The sequence below is a fragment of the Ylistrum balloti genome, unplaced genomic scaffold (genome assembly GCF_031769215.1).
Source record: "Ylistrum balloti isolate Yb309-2 unplaced genomic scaffold, AGI_CSIRO_Ybal_v1 Utg370840, whole genome shotgun sequence".
NCBI lineage: Eukaryota > Metazoa > Mollusca > Bivalvia > Pectinida > Pectinidae > Ylistrum > Ylistrum balloti.
This window is the reverse complement of record NW_026782484.1, coordinates 2,112,798-2,134,844: the sequence shown is the minus strand read 5'-3', so window position 1 is coordinate 2,134,844 and position 22,047 is coordinate 2,112,798. Positions and strand designations below refer to the sequence as shown.

Below are 22,047 nucleotides of genomic sequence, written 5' to 3'. Positions count from 1 at the left end.
ACAGCCATTGTTACGGTTACCGGTAAGATAACTTGTGTAGATAGCCATTATTACGGTTACCGGTCAGATAACTTGTGTAGATAGCCATTGTTACGGATACCAGTAAGATGACTTGTGTATATAACCATTGTTACGGTTACCGGTAAGATAACTTGTGTAGATAGCCATTGTTACGGTTACCGGTAAGATAACTTATGTATATAGCCATTGTTACGGTTACCTGTAAGATAACTTGTGTAGATAGCCATTGTTACGGTTACCGGTAAGATAACTTGTGTAGATAGCCATTGTTACGGTTACCGCTAAGATAACTTGTGTAGACAGCCATTGTTACGGTTACCGGTTACCAGTAATATAACTTATGTAGACAGCCATTGTTACGGTTACCGGTTACCTGTAAGATAACTTGTGTAGATAGCCATTGTTACGGTTACCGGTAAGATAACTTGTGTAGATAGCCATTGTTACGGATACCAGTAAGATGACTTGTGTATATAACCATTGTTACGGTTACCGGTAAGATAACTTGTGTAGATAGCCATTGTTACGGTTACCGGTAAGATAACTTGTGTAGATAGCCATTGTTACGGATACCAGTAAGATGACTTGTGTATATAACCATTGTTACGGTTACCTGTAAGATAACTTGTGTAGATAGCCATTGTTACGGTTACGGTAAGATAACTTATGTGTATAGCCATTGTTACGGTTACCGGTAAGATAACTTGTGTAGATAGCCATTGTTACGGTTACCGGTAAGATAACTTGTGTAGATAGCCAGTGTTACGGTTACCGCTAAGATAACTTGTGAAGACAGCCATTGTTACGGTTACCGGTTACCAGTAAGATAACTTATGTAGACAGCCATTGTTACAGTTACCGGTTACCTGTAAGATAACTTGTGTAGATAGCCATTGTTACGGTTACCGGTAAGATAACTTGTGTAGATAGCCATTGTTACGGTTACCGGTTACCTGTAAGATAACTTGTGTAGATAGCCATTGTTACGGCTACCGGTAAGATAACTTGTGTAGATAGCCATTGTTACGGTTACCGGTTACCTGTAAGATAACTTGTGTAGTTATCCATTGTTACGGTCACTGGTCAGATAACTTGTGTAGTTATCCATTGTTACGGTCACTGGTCAGATAACTTGTGTAGATAGCCATTGTTGCGGTTACCGGTAAGATACGGTTACCTGTAAGATGACTTGTGTAGATAGCCATTGTTACGGTTACCGGTAAGATACGGTTACCTGTAAGATAATTTGTGTAAATAGCCATCGTTACGATTACCGGTAAGATAACTTGAGAAATGTCATTGCTGATAAAACGTTACGTTTTCGCAAATGATGACAAAGTGTCCTAAATATCGACATTTTTTGCGACAGTTTAGGAAAGCAACTAACTCACTCAAATGAGATTTTAATCGGCTATTTTGGCTTAAGAAACATGGAACAATAGAATTCCCGAAGTTTTGATAAAGCAACTTGTGCAACCGGACTCACAAACCTATCAATTTTTACTCACCAACATGATACATTTTGACATCTTGACGGAGACTGTTAAAAGTATTGATCGTGATTAATGATTACCCACAACAGGTTACTGGTATACCGGTGTGTTTGTGTCCTGGAGCTCCTGGTTTGATACAGCGACACGTGACCGATGATATTACCTCCATGGTGGTGTATTACATCAGGTGCAGTGCAAAAAATATGGCAATTATGTGTGAAAAGTGGATGATGATTACAGTCTAAAGCCATAGATTGAATTATAGCAGGTTTCCCTCCTGTGATAACTGTTATCAGCGACACGTTTGACACAGTTATAACAACCTCGATAATAAAGCGTTTTATTGCCGCCGATGTCACGACTACTGGAATCGAAAAGAGTATGGACAGAAAATGACAAATATGAATGACTTGCAAAAATCATTGTTTTCAAAGTTTATTTTATTTCATGGAAGTGAACGTATTTGCAGCAGTCAGGATCATTTGATGCCTTGTGTTCATACGGATACCAAGAGTTGAAAAAAACAGAATGAAAAAGCAGACAGGAAAGAAAGGAAAAGGTGAAGAATCCAAGTGTTGTAAAAGGGACAGCAAATCTGTTTGGTTTCTTCTGTGTCGTTTTAGAAGACAAGAAAGGAAATCCCAAGCTCTACAGTGGGCCCACCTTTAAATCCTACGATCATGTAATAATAGAATGCAGCAGAAATAAGTTTAGGCTCTCAAATGTCCCATTAACAGAAGACATCAGATACACCGCTCTAGACCTGCAGGGAGCGTCCCACAATTAGTCACCTCGCAACAGCACTGGTTTACAGTTTTAGGAACATAAGATTAAAAATAGTTTTATGGACATAAAAAGCAGGTTCGGCACATATTATTTATATAAAACTATTTCCCTGTATATAACAATCTCACGTCACGTTGAAACGGGCAATAGGAACTCAACAAGATGATATGACGAGAGAAAAAGTTCTGCACCAGGTCCAATTTAGTGGGAAGATTCTACATTTCTTAATATGGACCTCCACTAGTATCTAGAGAGAGGTAGAAAAACAGGTTCAAATTAGGGGAGACGTTTTTAAACAGTAACAAATTATGTAAACAAGTGTAGATTGACCAACAACAGTGTATACCCCTCCAACAAGTAACCCAGACCATCCCTTTCTTTATCTTTCTGACTGATTACATAACATATGATATCATAGATAATTGTATAATAGAAACGAGCGCAAACATTTGTAAATACTCCAAAACAGCATGATATAGTAGTATATACTCTCTATCTAACAAGCCTCCCTTGTGTCCAGGCATTCACTAAAGCTGACCAGACATACCCTTACAACTATTATGATGATGATGATGATGATGATATCTTACTGAACACTCTGAAACCAGAGAAATTTTTTTGTATGTATTGGTACAAAATTGTAATTAGTTACACGTCTATCGTAGTCATTCGGATAATTCAAAGTAAAATAAAAGATATAACGAAGATCCAGTGTACCAGGTAACCTTTCACAGGAACTGTATTCTTTTTGTTTCATCTAACAAGGTTCAGGCAAGTTGAAGCTCACGTTGTGTGTTTTACTGGTCACTGTTCTATATAATAACAACAAGTAATACAAACATGTACAACTTCTACAAAGGTTTACAAAAGACACGTAGCTGTATTTTAAAAAGACAGGTATAGTCTTCTAGGACTTGTCAGTGATCTAGAAAGTACGTTAGAGAGTTCAGGATCGGTCGAAACAAAGACATATCAGCGTCTTTGAAAACAACAACAAAAATGACGCAGTAAAGGCAATGTATAAACCTTTATACGGCTATCGTTTGATGTTCCGGAATGGTAAGCATTTTATTTTTCAATCGACGACACAAGAGATGTAAATCTTGGTCAATCGAAAAATTATAACTTTTTATAGATCAAAGAAATATTTGATTTCCCAATGGCAAAATAATAATGGCGAGTTATTAATTTGGTAAAGCGAGTGATGTAGTCTGCCGTGTCCATGATTTCCAAATAAGTTAAGATTTCTTGTTATTTGAAGACAAGACATTCATCAAATTAGAATTACAATGTAAAAGGTGTTTATTATTTGATGTACAAAACTACTATGCTAAAGAAACGATCAGAATAACAAACGATACCGTGTGACAGAAGGGAGTATGATATATAGAGGTAAATACTTATATATCTGACACGGACATGTGATATTATATAGAGGTAAATATTTATATATCTGACACGGACATGTGATATTATATAGAGGTAAATATTTATATATCTGACACGGACATGTGATATTATATAGAGGTAAATACTTATATATCTGACACGGACATGTGATATTATATAGAGGTAAATATTTATATATCTGACACGGACATGTGATATTATATAGAGGTAAATACTTATATATCTGACACGGACATGTGATATTATATAGAGGTAAATATTTATATATCTGACACGGACATGTGATATTATATAGAGGTAAATACTTATATATCTGACACGGACATGTGATATTATATAGAGGTAAATATTTATATATCTGACACGGACATGTGATATTATATAGAGGTAAATACTTATATATCTGACACGGACATGTGATATTATATAGAGGTAAATATTTATATATCTGACACGGACATGTGATATTATATAGAGGTAAATATTTATATATCTGACACGGACATGTGAAATTGTATAGAAGTAAATACTTATATATTTGACACGGACATGTAAACTGATATATGAAGGAACGTAAAAGTTCGATCTGATGGCTTGGAAATGATACAAAAGAGTTAAAATGTAAAACGAAACATTGACGTCCATTCAAATCTGGTCGATACCAAGGACAATACTGTTTCCATGTCTGTGTCATTAAACCGCCAATACTGAGAAATACTCGGCCTCTCAATAAGGAAGTTTAACGTTTCAGTGGTCAGCAGCCGTCTGATGCTTTCAATATGACCATACTAGCAAATAATGACCTCTGTTAATGAGCGTCTGCTTTAACTCTATATATTGTTGTCTTGCTAATGTTTGGTTTTATATATATATGTGAGATTCGCTTTCTCTTATCTAAACTATATATATGTATTTGTTTACGAATACGAACTGGATTAATTCAGTAGACCGTGTAAACATTTGACTTGAGAGAAGGAAACTGTTGAAATCACATAGAAAAGCAGGGGCATTGTTAACGGTTGATTTGCGCTGACACGTACATATTTCCCACGGACCATCTGTAATAACCAGAAGGGTTTGATGTCAGACGACGATAAGGTAATCAAACTGTCTGATTCCGGGAAACTTCAGATACGTGTGGTGCGGGTACGCCGAGCGGTGTAAACAGGTACAAACTACTTAGACAAGCAATTACCGGTATCAGCAACAATATTAGAAATCAGATAAACTATTTCATCATGATCCAATCTGGAATACAGCCTCACATACTCCCGGAAACGGACTAAAGTGGATGCTTGAATTTCTTTATCCGGGAGTTTCCGGAGATAAAACTATACGTTAGGTGACGTCTACATGGATTGCGTGACATTATAGTATGCATCACGCCATTCTCCTTACCAAATGTTTTTTGGTTGATTTAAATTGATTTGATTTGTCATTAAACAAAAAGGATCGATCACAAGTTATTCCAATGTAAAATCCACTTCTCCATAACATTTCTATAACAAGTTACATGACAGCAATTAAAACGTATTCATCAAGAAACATATTCAGAATAAGAAGGTTTTTCTCATTTTGTGCCCATCCACAGAACTCGCCTAGTGTAAGACTATCTTCAACAAACGGTGAAAGAGACGTTCCCATGGCCTGCAATGTCACCAGACATGAACCTTTTTGAACATGTATGGGAAAATCTCAGATAAGACGTCAATGTACGGGATCTAAAATGCCAAACAATTGGAAAATTACGGACTGCATTGATTCAGGAATGGCAGAGTATTCCTTGGCGTCTGGTCAATGATATGAGACGACAAGCACAATAACTGTACCAGAAACGTGGTGATTATACCCGATCTTGACATTTTTATACCCAATAGAACTCGTTGATTATTTAATCTTCTTGGTCGAGTAACATGTTTTGGTGATTTCGTTTCGTATATATTATCATAAGACAGTTCAAGTCTATTTTTTCTAGACTTTAAGAATACGTATTTGCGCATGTCTTTTTAAAATGATACAACACTTCCTGTTTTGAAACCTTTTTCCTTTTAACTGTGTGATTCCGTTAGATGCCTAAAATGATTTCCTATACATCCTGTTAAGTTGTCATTAAATATTTTTTTAAAAGAGCGAATAAAATAAAGTTCAGTCTAAGATAAGGGTGGTCCTTGACTTATGACCAAGTATAGATATAGCATAGATTTATTGTACATAGCTGTTGAATGTCGTTCAACAAACAAACAAATCTCGCCGATTTCATAGAAACAACTGATGTGTCGTTTAGTCTCATACTTTACCTAGACCAGATCTTCCTCTTAGAAAGAGAAATTCAGAAGTAAGCAAGTAACATTATTGATCGGATGGAGCAGTGGAAACGTATTCGCTTTTCACCGAGGTATGAGGGTCACCCGCCTGACCACGCGGATTTTCCCCGATTATTCCGGTTTCCTTCTACAGTAAGACTCTTCGCGCGCTTCCATCCGCGCTAACAATAGTGATTAATGTAAGCTGGAAAACCTTGTTTCGCTTACTCTTCCGGAACACTTGGTTTTATTATCCTTGTACTTTTTTCAGGGGTCTGCGGATAAAACTTTCTTTTGTTAATATTTTGCCCTAGTTTTATTGAATTTGAGTGTAGATTAGGATTATGTTGACATTTTGGTATTTTCTTGCTTTTCTCGCAATTGTTGTAAAATAAGGGTTAGTGTTAGTTGGTAGATCTGACAAGGCCCGAATCATTGACAGCAGTTCATGCTGTTGGCAGTTTTGACAAAGACAAAGTCATTGACAGCAGTTTACACTATTTTTAGATCTGAGCAGGTTTCTGTCACTTGCAGCTGTCCGCAATGTTGATATATCTGAAGAGGGTCGTGTCACTGAAGCCGTCGATATGGTTGGTAGATCTGACAAGGAATGGCTCATTGGTAGCAGTCCAACCTGTTAGTGGATCTGACAAGGAATGACTCCTTAGCAGTTGTCCAAACTGTTGGTAGATCTGACATGGAATGGCTCCTTGAATGGTTCCTTAGCAGTTGTCCAAACTGTTGGTAGATCTGACAATGACTCATTGGCAGCAGTCCAAACTGTTGGTAGATCTGGCAAGGAATGGCTCATCAGCAGCTGTCCAAACTGTTGGTAGATCTGGCAAGGAATGGCTCATTGGCAGCTGTCCAAACTGTTGGTAGAGCTGATAAGGAATGGCTCATTGGCACCTGTCCAAACTGTTGGTAGAGCTGATATGATCCTTGGCAAGCAGCCCAAACTGTTGGTAGATCTGACAAGGATTAGATCGTTGGCAGCTGTCCAAACTGTTGGTAGAACTGACAAGGAATGGCTTATAGGCTGTAGTCCGCCCTGATATTTGAAAAAGGCAGACTTTGACAGCAATTCTTTCTGCGCTGGTAGAATATCTGTAGTGTACCGAATCGTTGACAAGGAATCCATACGTTAGGTGGATCTGAAAAGGACCAAGTCAATAGCAACAGTCCACATTGATGATACATTTAACAGGATGTGACGTTGACAGCAGCCCACACTCACATATATATTTTTAGCCAAAGACGAGTATGTGTCACATTTTCCTTTTAGAAAAGACACGACTGTTTAACATCTACACTCTTCATTAAGACGTTACGTGTTTGTCAACAACAGTGTAAGTACTATTTGACACTGACATGACTATACATATGTACATACCTAGCAATAGATTTTTGATATTGAAAACATGTCGAAAGATACAATTGATTTTTTCTTTTGAAATTCTACTGAATGCTACATATTTCATGAGCTACGGAAAAAACTTATATAGACAAAATGATACTTAGGTAAGGGAGTTGACATGTGAAAGACAGCATTCAGTACCTTTGAGCTAACATTCAATCCTTTAAATACGCATTGTGTAAACCATTTTTAAAACTTGTATATAAATGTGTATTACAATTTTATGGTGAAAACCTCTGAAGAATATTTTCCTTTTTTGTATGATAATTGTAATTGCAGAAACGGGTCGATGTATCTTGTATATATAGTGTTAAATACGGCCTCTATCTCTCAATTGACGGAGCATGGTTCTTTGGCTCAGTTGGTAGAGTCGGTCTATTTTCACGTCGGGAGGGCGGGTCTTGTATAGTGTTTATTTGGTTTGTATGTTTTCGTGTTGTGTTGTATCGTATGTATGGTAGTGTGTTGAGTATAACTGTGTGAGATTTTAGATTTCGAGTTTGAGACCCTATAGTCAGTATTGAATAATAAGATCAGTATAATAATTATCGAGAACTGTTTACCCTATTGCCCTGCCGAACCGAGTTCCATATGCTACCAGCCAGGGTAGAAGACCCGAATCCTACTGCAAACCAGTCCTTGACCGTTGTACCCCGAGGTTTCTTTTATGTTTAATCTACACTGGACGTAGGGTCTTAAATGTGAAGTTTGTTTGTGTATTTTCTTCCTTTTAGTCCTTTGTTTTAACAAATACTTAAAAGGGCGTGTTTACTTGTGTGTGTTGTTTTAATTAATAAGTACATTTTTGTATTGTTTTACAAATGTGAATGGTAGCACAGAGGAAGACACCACATACCTCATAAGGTGTCATTATGCACCAATGTATGAGAGGATCAGTAGTAATTCTCTCTGGTGTAGTCTCCCTGGGTAATGGTGATCATACCCGTTGTATAGTGTTGTGTAGGTTTCTGATGTTTGGGAGTTGTCTCCCTTCGACCGGTCTTTTTAAACCGTTTATACTTCGTCTGAGAAGTTAAGTTTTCATACGAATTCGACGAGCAGTCTTTCATTTTCAAGTGACATCAAAACCTGGTTGATGGATTTTTATTCTTTTGAATTCGGCAATGAGATCTTTTCTTTCTTGATCGATTTTTTTGCAATATAGAAAAATGAGATTATTGTCTCTCCTGTTTTACAATGCGTACAGTCTGGTGAGATATCTTTAACCATTTAACTGATGTTACTTTTTGATTTCGTGTTTCCTAATCTCAGTCTTGTAATGATAATGTCTTCTAATTTATTTCGTCCTAAAGCTTTTGATTTAGTATTAGGTTTATCTATAATTTCCCTTACGTTGTTTGATCTTTCCAATTTTTTCCATGTTTCTGACCATTTATTATTGATTTGTTGATTGAAAATATAATACACTTCTGTCTTAGATAATTTTACCTTACATTCTAATGTGTTTTTCTGAACAGTTTTTTTCCTTCTAGATCATCAGCTTTTCTCATTTCAATGTATATTGAATTGTGATGGTACTTACTCAAAAATTACCAAATTCCCCGTCGTGTTAAGTTTTTAATTAGATTCAATATGGAGTTAATTACATTAGTTCTTTCGCTTTTTCTAGTCTGCATTATTTGTAATGAAGAAAAATTCTTATTTGGCTGTTTATAAGTCTAAGTGCTAATTCTATAGCAATTATTTCACTGGTATAAACGAAGCACTTATCGGTCAGTCTGAGTGATAATGCGATGTTGTTTTCTCCGGAATAAATACCAAACCCTCTCTATCCGTTTGTGATTTTTTTTGGACCCGTCAGTATAATATTTGCTATGATTGTTACATTTCTCGCAAATTATTGATAGTACTTTTGCCCTAGTTTCTGCTGAATTTTCCTTGTTGTTGGTTTTGTCACAAATTTCTGAACGAATGTTGGGAGTGTCCAATTTCCAGAGCAGAGTTAGAATTGGAAAAATGTTTTCAGTTTTAACTTGTCTAAATTGTGTTCTATAAGAAGTTGATTTGATACAAAATTAGATGGCGGTTTGGCATATTGTTGTAGTTTGTCTCTGTATTTAGTGTATTTGACTTCTGAAACCATTTTCATTTGGCGGGAAATCCGGCGGGTCCTATTGTTTGTATTCTGGTTTCAATATTGAAGTATGACCTTTCTCCTCTTTAATTTCCATGGCAATTTATCGGATTCGGCGTAAATGTTTATTGACGCTGTGCTCTTTAAAACACCTAGTGCTGTTTTAATGCTTTATGTTAAATTATGTCGAACATTTTTAGTGCCAAAAGCTGCATAGTAAACCTGACGGCCATAGTTATTTTTAATCTAATGAGTGCCGTACATAGAGTCAATATTGTTAGTTTGTTTGTACCTAAATTATTTCCGGAGACGTTTGTTAATGTGTTAAGTGCATTTTTGCATCGTTCTTTTCTAATTTTATTGTGTGGAATCCACGTTAATTTTTCTATCAAAGATGACGAGTAGTTTGGCCTACCCTATAACAGTGAGATGGGAAACAACTCGATCATAGCAATGAACTCTAACCGAATGCGCCTTCTCAAATTACTTTCGGTATCTCTCTGATTTGGTCGTAAGGTACGTGTGTTGTCTGGAAGCGCAGTAGCAGAAATTGATGCAATTTTGCTGTTATATTGGTAATGTATGGTAACAGCACGATCATAATCAGAGCATATTAATCTCTTTATTGTTTCCTGTCGACAGACATCTAGTTTAAACGCTGCTTATGTTCAAATATGAGAGCATATGCCTAAACCACACACAACTTTTTTGATTTCGAACACTCAAACGCTGAACATCGTTGGATTTCGACGTTGTCCATGTACACGGTTGCTGTATCAATAGATTAACAAGACATGTTCCATGTAGATTTTATTCTTACAACTAGTTAATGACCGAATTACTTTTAATATCGTGTAGCTTTTAGCTGTTCGATTAGTGGGAGCAGGCTGTCAGATCAAGTGGATCTGGAGACTGGCACTGCAGCTGTACATGAAAAATGTATTCGTGTATTATATAATGTGTATATAATATACATTATACCTACGTAGATAAGATTTTGTCAGCAATTCCCAGCACTGAGAAGAACATTTTGCAGTGTTGACATGAATATCAAGCATGCTGCTGCATTGGGCTACAGACAAGCTCAGTTTGTAGAGCATCAGACTTTGCAACCTGAGCTCAAGATCTGGGGTGCATGGATTGATGATCTCAAGCCAGGACAGTTCTCAGTTAGATGAGACTAAGGGATGTTCTGTGCTGCTGGTTATGTTCTTGCACCACAAACTTAACACCAGTTTCGCTGGATAACATGGCAGGCCCCCGAGTTAGCTGTTCTCTATTACAAGGTGACCCTTCCTCAGAATGGCACTAGCTGTTCACTAAACTTACCAATCCTGGAAATTTCTCTCCGCTATAAACAAATAGTACAGACAAAGATCAATAACTTGAAGAATTACAGGAAATTTTGTTGTCTATTGATTGATGACAAGGTAGAATTAGAACCTTTTGTTGCTTTTATATGTTTACTTATGATACTAGTGGTAAAGTTTTTGATATTCTTATTTTCGCAGGCATCTCATACTCAACATGTAAGTGTCCATTTTTAGGTAGACTTTCAAAGAAGTTCTGGCTTGTGAAATACAGTTGTTTTTTTTGTAGTTGACAGAGTACACATTTTAGAAGTCATAACACTTTGTTTGAGTCAAAATGATCATAGATCTTAAGTTGGCACTCTTTGATGGTTTTCACTTTGTATATGTGTAGAAGTAGAGAGTGCAGGTCACTTTACTAGTCTCCATTAGTGGGAACTTCCCTTAACCAAGTGGTAGGATATTTGTATGGGGAGCTGAAATTGGCTAGTTTGAGCCCACACAAGAACAAGGCATTTTCTCATTAGATTTTATAGATTTTTATACTGTTGACCACTCCAATGTAGGTTATATGCGACTGAAAGCCTCTGCTTTGTTATAGGAGCTAAACAGCATTTGATGGTTCACCCTATAGCACAGTTGTATGTTGTATGAAGAAATACTGTATGTCTTTTCTGACAGTTGATGAATTAGAAGATGGAGAATAATATAAATAATGCCTTGCTTAAAGTCTTTGACCGGGATGTCTGTTGATTTGCAAGCAATACACTTTCAAAAGACTTCAATGAATTTGTGAAGTTGGAATTTACAAGCTGCTTTCTAAATTTTCATGTAACCTGTATATTTTAAAACCACATATAGTATATATTTTACATAGAAATTATAATTGTATTTCATAATTATATTTCAACTGGCATTACTGTATGGTGTAGTTTACATGCTGAACTGTGCATCATTTTTTTCATACAGGTACATGTATCACATAAATTTATTGTACTTGTTATAGATGTATGTACTGTTTTCAGCCTGTGATGGACTTACCAGCTGTCTCCCCCACTTAAAAAGTGACCAGCATATTTCGTGTGGACCTGGTTTTTAACCTTGATGACTACAACCTCTGCTATCTGAACTCTGTTCAGAGTGTAATGGTTTTTAAGAGACTGGTTTCTAAGAGCTTTCGTAACTTGTGTTTATTTGTGGGACTTGTGTCACGGCAAATTGTGGCCAGTATGGCTTGGCGATCCAGTGGTAACACCAATGCCAACCTTGTGGAAAACTTAAGATGTAAGTATTACTTAAGTATGATTGGGTTGTAAACTTGGGATGGCAGAACATACATTTGATTGGGTGGTACACTGAAGTGTTAGTAAAGTGTGACTAGATATCATTCAATAATTATAAAAGATATCCAGTTAGAAGGTGAAGTCTACCACACCCCAAGGGCCAATGTGAGCTATAGGGATACCACAGCATCAAACCTTTCCTATAAATCAGTACTAGTCATGAACAAATAAGTGGATTTTAATCAAATTTGGTCTGAAGCATCCTTGGGAAAGACGAACCAATTTTGTATAAATGGAGGGTCTCAGCTCCCTTCAGCAGGAGAGAGAGTGCCAATATGGGAAATGCCGTTCATTCTTTAAAATCTTTCTTCTTATGTGTGAATATCTAGATTCTGTCCCAATTTTGATGTGAGACATGCTTTTGAGAAGGAGATCAATTTTGAATGAAAATTTGGTTTTGACCCCCTGGGGTGGAGCCAAATTCTGGAAATGGAGAAAATCCTTTAAAATCTGTTGAAATGATTCTATTTTGTCAAGATTTGATCTGAAGCATCCTTGGGTGAAGTACAAGTGTTTTAATTACTTTTCATTTGTTTGAAATTAATCTCTTTCAGCAAACTAAAGCAGGTGAGTGATACAGGCCCTATAGACCTCTTTGTTTTATTTAATTCAGAATATGATATGTAATGTATATACTGGATTTGTATTTTAATACTTCCACTTGTACCTTGGAATAAGTCCAGGGAACCAACACATTTCTTCTTCCAGGACCCTTTGGAGCCAACATATTTCATTTTACAAGACTCCAGGGAACCAACATGTTTTTATTACAGGACCCAAGAGAACCTACACCTTTCTTTTTACAAGAGCACTTGGAATCAACACATTTCTTTTTACAGGACCACAAGGAACCCAACACATTACCTCTTACTCATAGTCTGGAGGTTGGCTTATTACAGAGCAATATTATTGAATATCAATAGACATGGGTGGGATTATTCTCAGACATGTGATCATTGCTGGATGAATATTGTAATGAAGAAGGAGAGACTGAATCTTATTCACCTGACAAATTTCAAGTGGAGATGTATTCAACCAGGCCATCAGGCAGTTTAGATTATCCAGGCCTTTGATTAATCCTTATCCAAGGGTGAGGCCTGGCTGTCCAATCGAGAACGAAGTCTCCCGCTCCATGTTCGGTGGAATAGTGTCACCCATTCCTCAGGATGTACAATCCCATTTCACTAGGTCATCCCAGGTCAGTTTTGATCTACCCGAGGTCCAATGACAAGTGACATTTAGGGTACGGATCCTTGACATCCATCCTTTACTGCATTCTACTGGCCAAACCGTCTCAACCTGCTAGTCCGAAGAATTTCTGAGATATCTTTGATGTCTAGCTGAGCAAGAAGAGATTCTATGGGAACATCATCTTCCAGTTTGACAAGGCAGATCCATCTTATCATGGTTCTATCATTGCATCGAAACCTGCTAAGAGTAGCAGCTGTTACTGCCCATGTTTCAGAGCCATACAGCAACACAGGTCTAATGTAGGTTGAGTAGAGGAGACTTCTTGTTGTGATAGGCAGATGTTTGCTTGTTAAGATTGGAAGCAGCTCTATAAACTATTTCCATGCTGATTTGCATCTTGTTGTTACAGCAAGTGCACATCCACCTCCAGATGACAACATATCACCAAGGTAGCAGTAGTTAACATGACTTTGAGATGTAAAATGTTGATACCCAATGTTTCTGTCTTCAGTAAATGATATTTTGTATTTCTTTCCTGGTTGAATGGTATTTTGTGTTTCTGTCTCCAGTGAATATTATTTTGTATTTCTGTCCCCAGTAAATGATATTTTGTGTTTTTGTCCCCAGTGAATGGTATTTTGAAGTCAGACAGAGTAGTACAGGCCATGCTACAGGTAGACAGGAAGAACTATGTGAAGAATCCTTTGTACGCCTACGCTGACTCTCCACAAAGTATTGGCTACTCTGTCACCATCAGCGCCCCTCACATGGTAAATCTACCTTAGCTTCAGTGATTTGGTTTTCATTTATGGTAACAGCAATTAAGATACTCAGATAGGTAAAATCGACAGATCAGTTATCAATCGATTTTCTGGAAACTTTACAGAAATTATCGGTTATCAATCAATTTTCTGGAAACTTTACAGAAATTAAAAGGTCTGTCCAACCGTGACTTCAATATTGGTGGAAATTTATGCAGTGAAGAACCAGTATGCCAAGGCAATTAAAATGTGTGTTGTTACATCATTATTTACTTCCATTCAGTCTGTTTTTGAGTTTAATTTGACCCTACAGTCTGATTTTTTCACACTCAAGTTTTCATGGGGCCAATAAAGTCTGGTTAAGACGGAGAACAATGATCATGCCTGTCACTGAAAGGATTATGATTCACTTAGCTAAATTTGACAGCTATACATTTTTAGAAAAAAGACAGTTCAGTATAATTCTTTACCAAGTATGAATCTGAAAAATGAAAATATATCATTTGTAAACAGCTAGATAGAACATTAAAGATTTTTTATGTGAAGAACATAGTTATTTCAGATATAAAAAGATACTTTATTTACAATTACAGCATGCACATGCCCTAGAACTGCTGTCAGACCATTTGAAGGAGGGGTCAAGGGCATTGGATGTAGGGTCAGGAAGTGGCTACCTGACAGCTTGCATGGCTCTGATGGTTGGTAAATCTGGAATGGCTGTAGGAATTGACCACATGGAGCAACTGGTTAGTATGTCTGTGGACAATGTAAATAAAGACCCTGCCATTGGTCAGTTGCTGGAGACTGGACAGATGAAGCTAGTTACTGGGGATGGTCGCCAAGGTTACACTCAGGATGGTCCTTTTGATGCAATCCATGTAGGGGCAGCAGCCCCCAAACTACCCCAGGCAGTAAGTGGAAGTATGAATGGAGGCAATATAACATGCACTGGTGTGTGATATCCAGTTTGTTGTTATGATGATAACCTCAATATGTCTTTTTTGTATTTTTGCCTAATGTAACCCTCATCAACCATCTTACATTGTTATAACCAATAAAATGTTTTCTGAATGTGATGAAATTTCAAATGATCTGGCAAATCCTAAAAAAATCTTGAAGAGTTTTATGGAAGATTTGTGCAAAGGGCATCATGCTATTGTATTGATGATAATGATATTATGTTCTGAAGATATGAGGGTGATCAGGGACGTATACTGGGGTGATCTAAATTTAATTTACAATATAAAAAGATACTTCTGATTTTGGAAAGTTTTATTTTACATGAATAAATGTATTTCTGATTGACATCTATTCAAGTATGTGAACACATCGTCTCTCCCTACAGCTGATAGACCAGCTAAAGCCTGGTGGTCGCCTCATCATTCCTGTAGGAGAGCACCACCAGCAACTACAGCAGATAGACAAGATGGCTGATGGCACAGTCCACAAACAGAATCTGATGGGCGTGATCTATGTACCACTGACCAGCAAAGAGAAGCAGTGGCCAAGGTCTAAATAACAACATACTGACCTCACTGAGGTGCATGTCTTTCTGGGGTGATGTCAACCACTTCTCTTGATGCTTATGTAATTTAAATTTGGCTTCAAGTTATTTGAATTCAGCTTCAAGAGATTTGGTACACCCCATCTCCTTAACAAGACTAACACAATCTACCTTTCATTACCCGCAGTTTATAAATTTTCCTACCATTATCTGTTTGGGTATTCTCCCTTATCACAACTACACTCCTGCATCCCTACCACAGTAAGCTAATGACTGGATGTCCTGAGTTGTCACAAAACATATCCAGATACTGTTGTGTCCATATCATGGCAAACTCTACATCGATGTCCCATTTTTCCACATAAACTCAGTCTACAGTGGCAACCAAATTTGTAAGGTAAACACCTCTATACTTTCATCTGTTCCTAAGTATATGTCCTTTCCTGTCCTAAATATAAACCGAGTTCTGCTTCCGTACACATAATATACTGTTCAGTACCTTACCTGACATAACTTTTTTATACACTCCCTTCACATTATGTACTGTGAATCATAATTCTTCTCAGTACCTTACCTGTAACTTCTATTTACCAACCAGTAATTGTAATTCTCATTACCTTACCTGTAACTTCTATTTACTGAGTTCTGCCTCCCTACAAATTACATACTGTTACTGGTATTTGTAATTCTCAGTACCTTACCTGTAACTTCTATTTACTGAGTTCTGCCTCCCTACAAATTACATACTGTTACTGGTATTTGTAATTCTCAGTACCTTACCAGTAACTTCTATTTACCCAATTCTGCCTCCCTACACATTACATACTGTAACTGGTATTTGTAATTCTCAGTACCTTACCTGTAACTTCTATTTACCCAATTCTGCCTCCCTACACATTACAAACCATTACCGGTATTTGTAATTCTCAGTACCTTACCTGTAACTTCTATTTACCCAGTTCTGCCTCCCTACACATTACAAACCATTACCGGTAATTGTAATTCTCAGTACCTTACCTGTAACTTCTATTTACATAGTTCTGCCTCCCTACAAATTACATACTGTTACTGGTATTTGTAATTCTCAGTACCTTACCAGTAACTTCTATTTACCCAGTTCTGCCTCCCTACACATTACATGCTGTTACTGGTATTTGTAATTCTCAGTACCTTACCTGTAACTTCTATTTACCCAGTTCTGCCTCCCTACACATTACATACCATTACCGGTAATTGTAATTCTCAGTACCTTACCTGTAACTTCTATTTACCCAGTTCTGCCTCCCTACACATTACATACCATTACCGGTATTTGTAATTCTCAGTACCTAACCTGTAACTTCTATTTACCCAGTTCTGCCTCCCTACACATTACATACTGTAACTGGTATTTGTAATTCTCAGTACCTTACCTGTAACTTCTATTTACCCAGTTCTGCCTCCCTACACATTACATACTGTAACTGGTATTTGTAATTCTCAGTACCTAACCTGTAACTTCTATTTACCCAGTTCTGCCTCCCTACAAATTACATACTGTTTCTGGTATTTGTAATTCTCAGTACCTTACCTGTAACATCTATTTACTGAGTTCTGCCTCCCTACAAATTACATACTGTTCCTGGTATTTGTAATTCTCAGTACCTTACCTGTAACTTCTATTTACTGAGTTCTGCCTCCCTACAAATTACATACTGTTACTGGTATTTGTAATTCTCAGTACCTTACCTGTAACATCTATTTACTGAGTTCTGCCTTCTTACAAATTACATACTGTTTCTGGTATTTGTAATTCTCAGTACCTTACCTGTATCTAAAATTCTGAGTCCTTTGCAGCAATAAGTGGCCAGTGTATTTTGCTTTGGTCATGATATTTTTCTAATGTCCTTTAGAACAGTAGATGCAAAAAACAGATTAAATACAATTTTGTATAGCTTGAGCTTTTTAAGGAATACTTTGTAATAATAAAGCGATTGTAGGGAACTGATCTATAAAATAGCATGACACACATAAATATCTATGATAAATACACTGTAAGAAGACCAGTAATAAGCATGTAGGTACTTCCCAATAATGTTGTAGATGAACAAGTAGGATTGTTTCAAAAAGGTGGCATGTTTTACAACAAGTTTACTAAAACACTGAAATCAGACACAGTAGTATGATCTGTAATTTATATATATTTATATATGCCTGAGAACAATACATTATTTTGTATGCTAGACTTTGTTACTTGCATATCAGCCAATACATTTAACGATTGACATAGAAAGTAATATGATAGAAAATTGCATTCTCTTATATTTTTATATCATAAAATTTTAATCTGCAATCATCACTTGTTTTTACTGAAAATTAGAGATCCAAATATTTATCTTAAGAATCGGCTATCTGGTATTTTGTGTCATTTTAAACCTGACATTTTAAAACTGAAAATCAAAGTTGATATTGCTGAAATCTTAAATCATTCACTTATTTTGTAATATCATAGTAATATGCCGTTCAATATTACTGACATGGTATTTTTGGTGTTTTCAGATCCACCAGTGATGAACTTTGACCTGAGTTACACACGTCTTACCTATGTTGTTTTGTTACTGGTTAAATTGTTACCCTACTGATGCAACTGTGGATAGTTTTATTGTTATTCTTTCGTGGACAGTCACCTATTCGTAAAATGGCAAACTTTTAAGTTAACACCTGCCTGGTATTCCTGTGGAGCCCGGATATTTTGGATAGTCTCCCTTGAAGGTTGGACCCAAGGATATGATTTTGGCTGTATATGACTTTTAGATGAAGCATGAACATATATTTACTTGTGTGATTCATTTTAATGTGATGTAATTTTCACACAATAGATGGTTTCCAGAAACTTCATGTTTTATCAGAATGGTCTTGGGACAAGAGATCATTGGATGTCATTACTGGTGAAGTGAAGGTACGAATAAATGTTGAATATTATGTGGGTAGCTTCTTTTTTGTTGAAAAAATCATATGCAAATTTGATAGTGAAACTGGCTACAAAATTGAAATGAACTTAATGTTTACATCCTTATTGAGACACATGTTTAGATTACCTAATGATCATGCTGCTGAGATGCATGTGTCTTTCAAACTTTTAACTGTACAATGCCTCATGTCAATAAATCTACCTATCATATGACTAGGTCAAGGTCATTGAAATCACTAGCTGTTCGCCTATTGCTAGCATTGAAGTTTTTGCTGTCAAAGTTTTCGGCAGTTTTTTTTTTAAGCCAAAAGAAAATTTCAAAATCTGTGTTAAGTAGATTGTATGACATTCAATAAAGTGAAGGAATTCTTTCAAATACTTTCTCTCAGTCTGGTCAGAGATTGTTGTCCTCGATTCTTATCATTGTTTTACATCTCACTGTTTCTGATTTTTTTCTTTCTAAAAAGATATTAAAAACTGTGTCATAAGCATTGAATTATTTATATCAAAACACAAAATTAAGGCAGAATATCTGAAGACATATGATATTATATAAAAAGAAATTATACATAATTTGAAGAGTTCTGTAATATTTTTATATTTTGAAAGAGATTACAAGATGTAAATATAGTGTTAAATCTATAATCTGGTGATTGTATCCATAACGTACCACCACATACATGTATCTTTAGTCTTATGTAATTAAATAATACACATATCTATATTTTAGAAAGTGTAAATTAATGAATATTACATGTTTTTTTCATTGTAATCTGGTACTAACTGTAAATGATATTTTCAAAAGTATATGAATTTGAGGTTTGGTAGAAATAAAAATATCACCATTATTTTTGATGAACTTCAGAATATAGAATTTTGTTCTGGTAAAATAAATCACTCTCATAAATCCTACATGTTCTTTATTTAAAGATGAAAAGATAAATAGGTAGAAAATACATGTATTTTGTTGGTATTGATACTAACCATATTTGAATTACCCAACTTTTCCAAAATATTTCCTTGTGGTACATATGTACATGTATTTGATTATTGATGTTTTTCTGTGATGGAGATTCAACAGGTATTGAACTGGAGATTGGAGTCTGTCTGTCCTTCTGATGAAAGCTTTATTGTAACACAATGTTGTACTGGTGTAGACCAATGGTAGACATGGTTATAAATATCTATACTACCGATACCTGATGGGAAGGTTGTAACCTGTGTGTTGGCAGCTTTCCACGGTTGTGATCAATATTGCTCTCACTTCTTTTTTTCGAATGCTTGTTAAATTGCATATAGCTTGAATTTAATAAATTATGTTGATGAAATTTGGAAGTGAATTTCTTTTCTTAAAGGTCCTAGCTTATACATACTTGCATACAAGGTATGTCTATTTGTGTGTCAGCCATACAATATTTATGCACAATTCAGTTACACAATTCTAAAATTTTTCAAAGCAAAAGAAAAAAAATAAATTTAATACCAAAGGGCTGAGAAATTCTCTACCATTGTAGAGGTTATTTTTTTCAATTGTCGAACTTTTTGCAGGCCTAAGGGGTTATCGTTTTAGAAATTCTTTTCTTGTCTCATCTTGTTTTCCTCAGAATAAAATATCCTAAATCTCCATTAGTGGTGACAAAGCATCGGTTGTCTTATTGTAATCGATCACATTGGGCAGTGTTGAGGCACTGGCTGGAGGTCAGTGTTTTTTCTCCATGAACACCAGCTTTCCTCCAACACCCAAACCCGGCACATCCTTAAATGGCCTTGACCATTAACAGAACGAAACACCACAATAAACTAAATCTCAACTTTTTAGAACTTTGCTTTGAAAGTCATATTTCACATGTAAGTATAGAGAAATGCTAGCCACTTGAAATTCACTGGGATGGCAAAATTTGTCTGTAGCTAATTCATTAGTGTCGTACTGCTGGTAATTTAAGGATTGCCAATTTTATTATTAGTAAGGGCATCAAAAGCAACAATCCTCTTTGTGCCCATTACATATGTAGTTGCAGAAAACAATGTTAGCTATGATTCATGTTTAGGAATTGTATATACAATACATATCTGGCTATTCAGTACCACATCATGATGTCCTAACAGATCCGTGTTTGACATAACAATAAGGCAGAATATATTCACAGTACTGTAACTGGACATAAACAGAAAACAAGTTTACAGTACATTTTTGTGTTTCTTATTTAATCTACATATCATGATCAAATACATGCCAAATAATCAAATACATATCAAATTTCTATGTACACAAAATAAACTTGCATATATATTTCAAAGCATTTACTGGTATCACTTTCTGCAAAATATACATGGCTTAAATCCACTTTCAGATACCAATACCCTTAATATAACTTTTCGCATTGTAGACATAAACTTAAATTAACATTTAGAAGAAAAAGGCATGTAGTGTTAACACTTATAACAATCAAAATGCACTATTGTAGTCGAAGACACTGAAGGAGGAAGAGCACTTTTTAAGGAAAGACATGAAAGAGCAGGACAGAAAAAACATACACAAAACGAACATGTAACTGAAAGCAGTAATACAAGTAAACAAAGTCCATTAATAAATAAACAGAGAAAAAATCTGTTTCACTTTAGTATTTGCACAATAAATTCAAACCTATTCAAAATTAAAACCATGATGTATGTTTGCAAAATACAAAATAGCACAGGATCTTTTTATATTGTGTTAAAAAAGTAAATTTGGTACACATATTTTTCTACATTACATTAAAAAGTAGAAGTTCTTTTTTACATAATAAAAATTAAATCAGTTACTATTTCATATAGCATTACAATAAAAATCAATATTGTATATATATTTAGAAACTTTATCTTAAAAATCTTAGAAAAATTTTTTTTTAATCTTTATAAACTAGACCAGCTAAAATTTATTAGTTTTTTCCAATTTATTTTAAAAAAATCTTTTTTATCATCAAATATGAACATTTTTGTTAAAAGACTTATAAAACTGTAGCTATTCATATTGACCTATCACAATATATATATTTACAACACTAAACTGGGCAGCTTTAATGCATAAAATAATACATTAAACTAGCTAAGTTCCTTATCGATATTCAAATTATGTTCATCTCATCTTTAGTATTTTTTATTATGTTTTTGGCTGCCTTACATTTCCTGAACTCATCACTAAATGAGCCATACAATAACAAGTTGTATAGCTGGCTGCTGCCATTGTATACTGAGGATATGGTCCAAATGAGAGTGCTTCCAAACAAAGGCTTCATACAATATTTCCCCACTCTCTTCAGCAGATTTTAATGTATGAACACTACTCATACATATTTCATACACCAGTACACTGTTAAATGGGATAATTTCACCAGTGACAAAGACTGTCAACACAAAAAGAAATCAAGACCTAATAGTGAGCAGTAAAAACACCTTTTACATTAACAGAAAAAGGAATAAGTTT

The 22,047-nt window shown here is 35.6% G+C and overlaps 1 protein-coding gene across 2 annotated transcripts; it reads left to right on the top strand.

Annotated features, from left to right (window-relative positions):
• The first annotated feature begins 10,029 nt into the window (after positions 1 to 10,029).
• LOC132558927 (protein-L-isoaspartate(D-aspartate) O-methyltransferase-like) lies at positions 10,030 to 19,912 on the top strand. 2 transcript variants are annotated; one of them, XM_060223545.1, is made up of 6 exons: positions 10,030 to 10,100; positions 11,861 to 12,119; positions 13,997 to 14,139; positions 14,724 to 15,041; positions 15,476 to 15,639; positions 18,173 to 19,912. In XM_060223545.1, the coding sequence occupies exons 2-6, from the start codon at positions 11,981 to 11,983 to the stop codon at positions 18,192 to 18,194; spliced, it is 786 nt and encodes a 261-aa protein (XP_060079528.1). In that variant the 5' UTR covers positions 10,030 to 10,100; positions 11,861 to 11,980; the 3' UTR covers positions 18,195 to 19,912. The 2 variants fall into 2 exon arrangements, with proteins under 2 accessions (XP_060079528.1, XP_060079529.1); XM_060223546.1 differs by having other exon boundaries at positions 15,476 to 15,670.
• The last annotated feature ends 2,135 nt before the right edge of the window (positions 19,913 to 22,047 follow it).

Coding starts and splice junctions, on each gene's coding strand:
- LOC132558927 (XM_060223545.1), top strand. CDS start 11,981: ATGGTTTTTAAGAGACTGGTTTCTAAGAGCTTTCGTAACTTGTGTTTA. Junction 14,140..14,723: donor CCATCAGCGCCCCTCACATG/GTAAATCTACCT, acceptor TTACAATTACAG/CATGCACATGCCCTAGAACT. Junction 15,640..18,172: donor AAAGAGAAGCAGTGGCCAAG/GTCTAAATAACA, acceptor TGGTGTTTTCAG/ATCCACCAGTGATGAACTTT.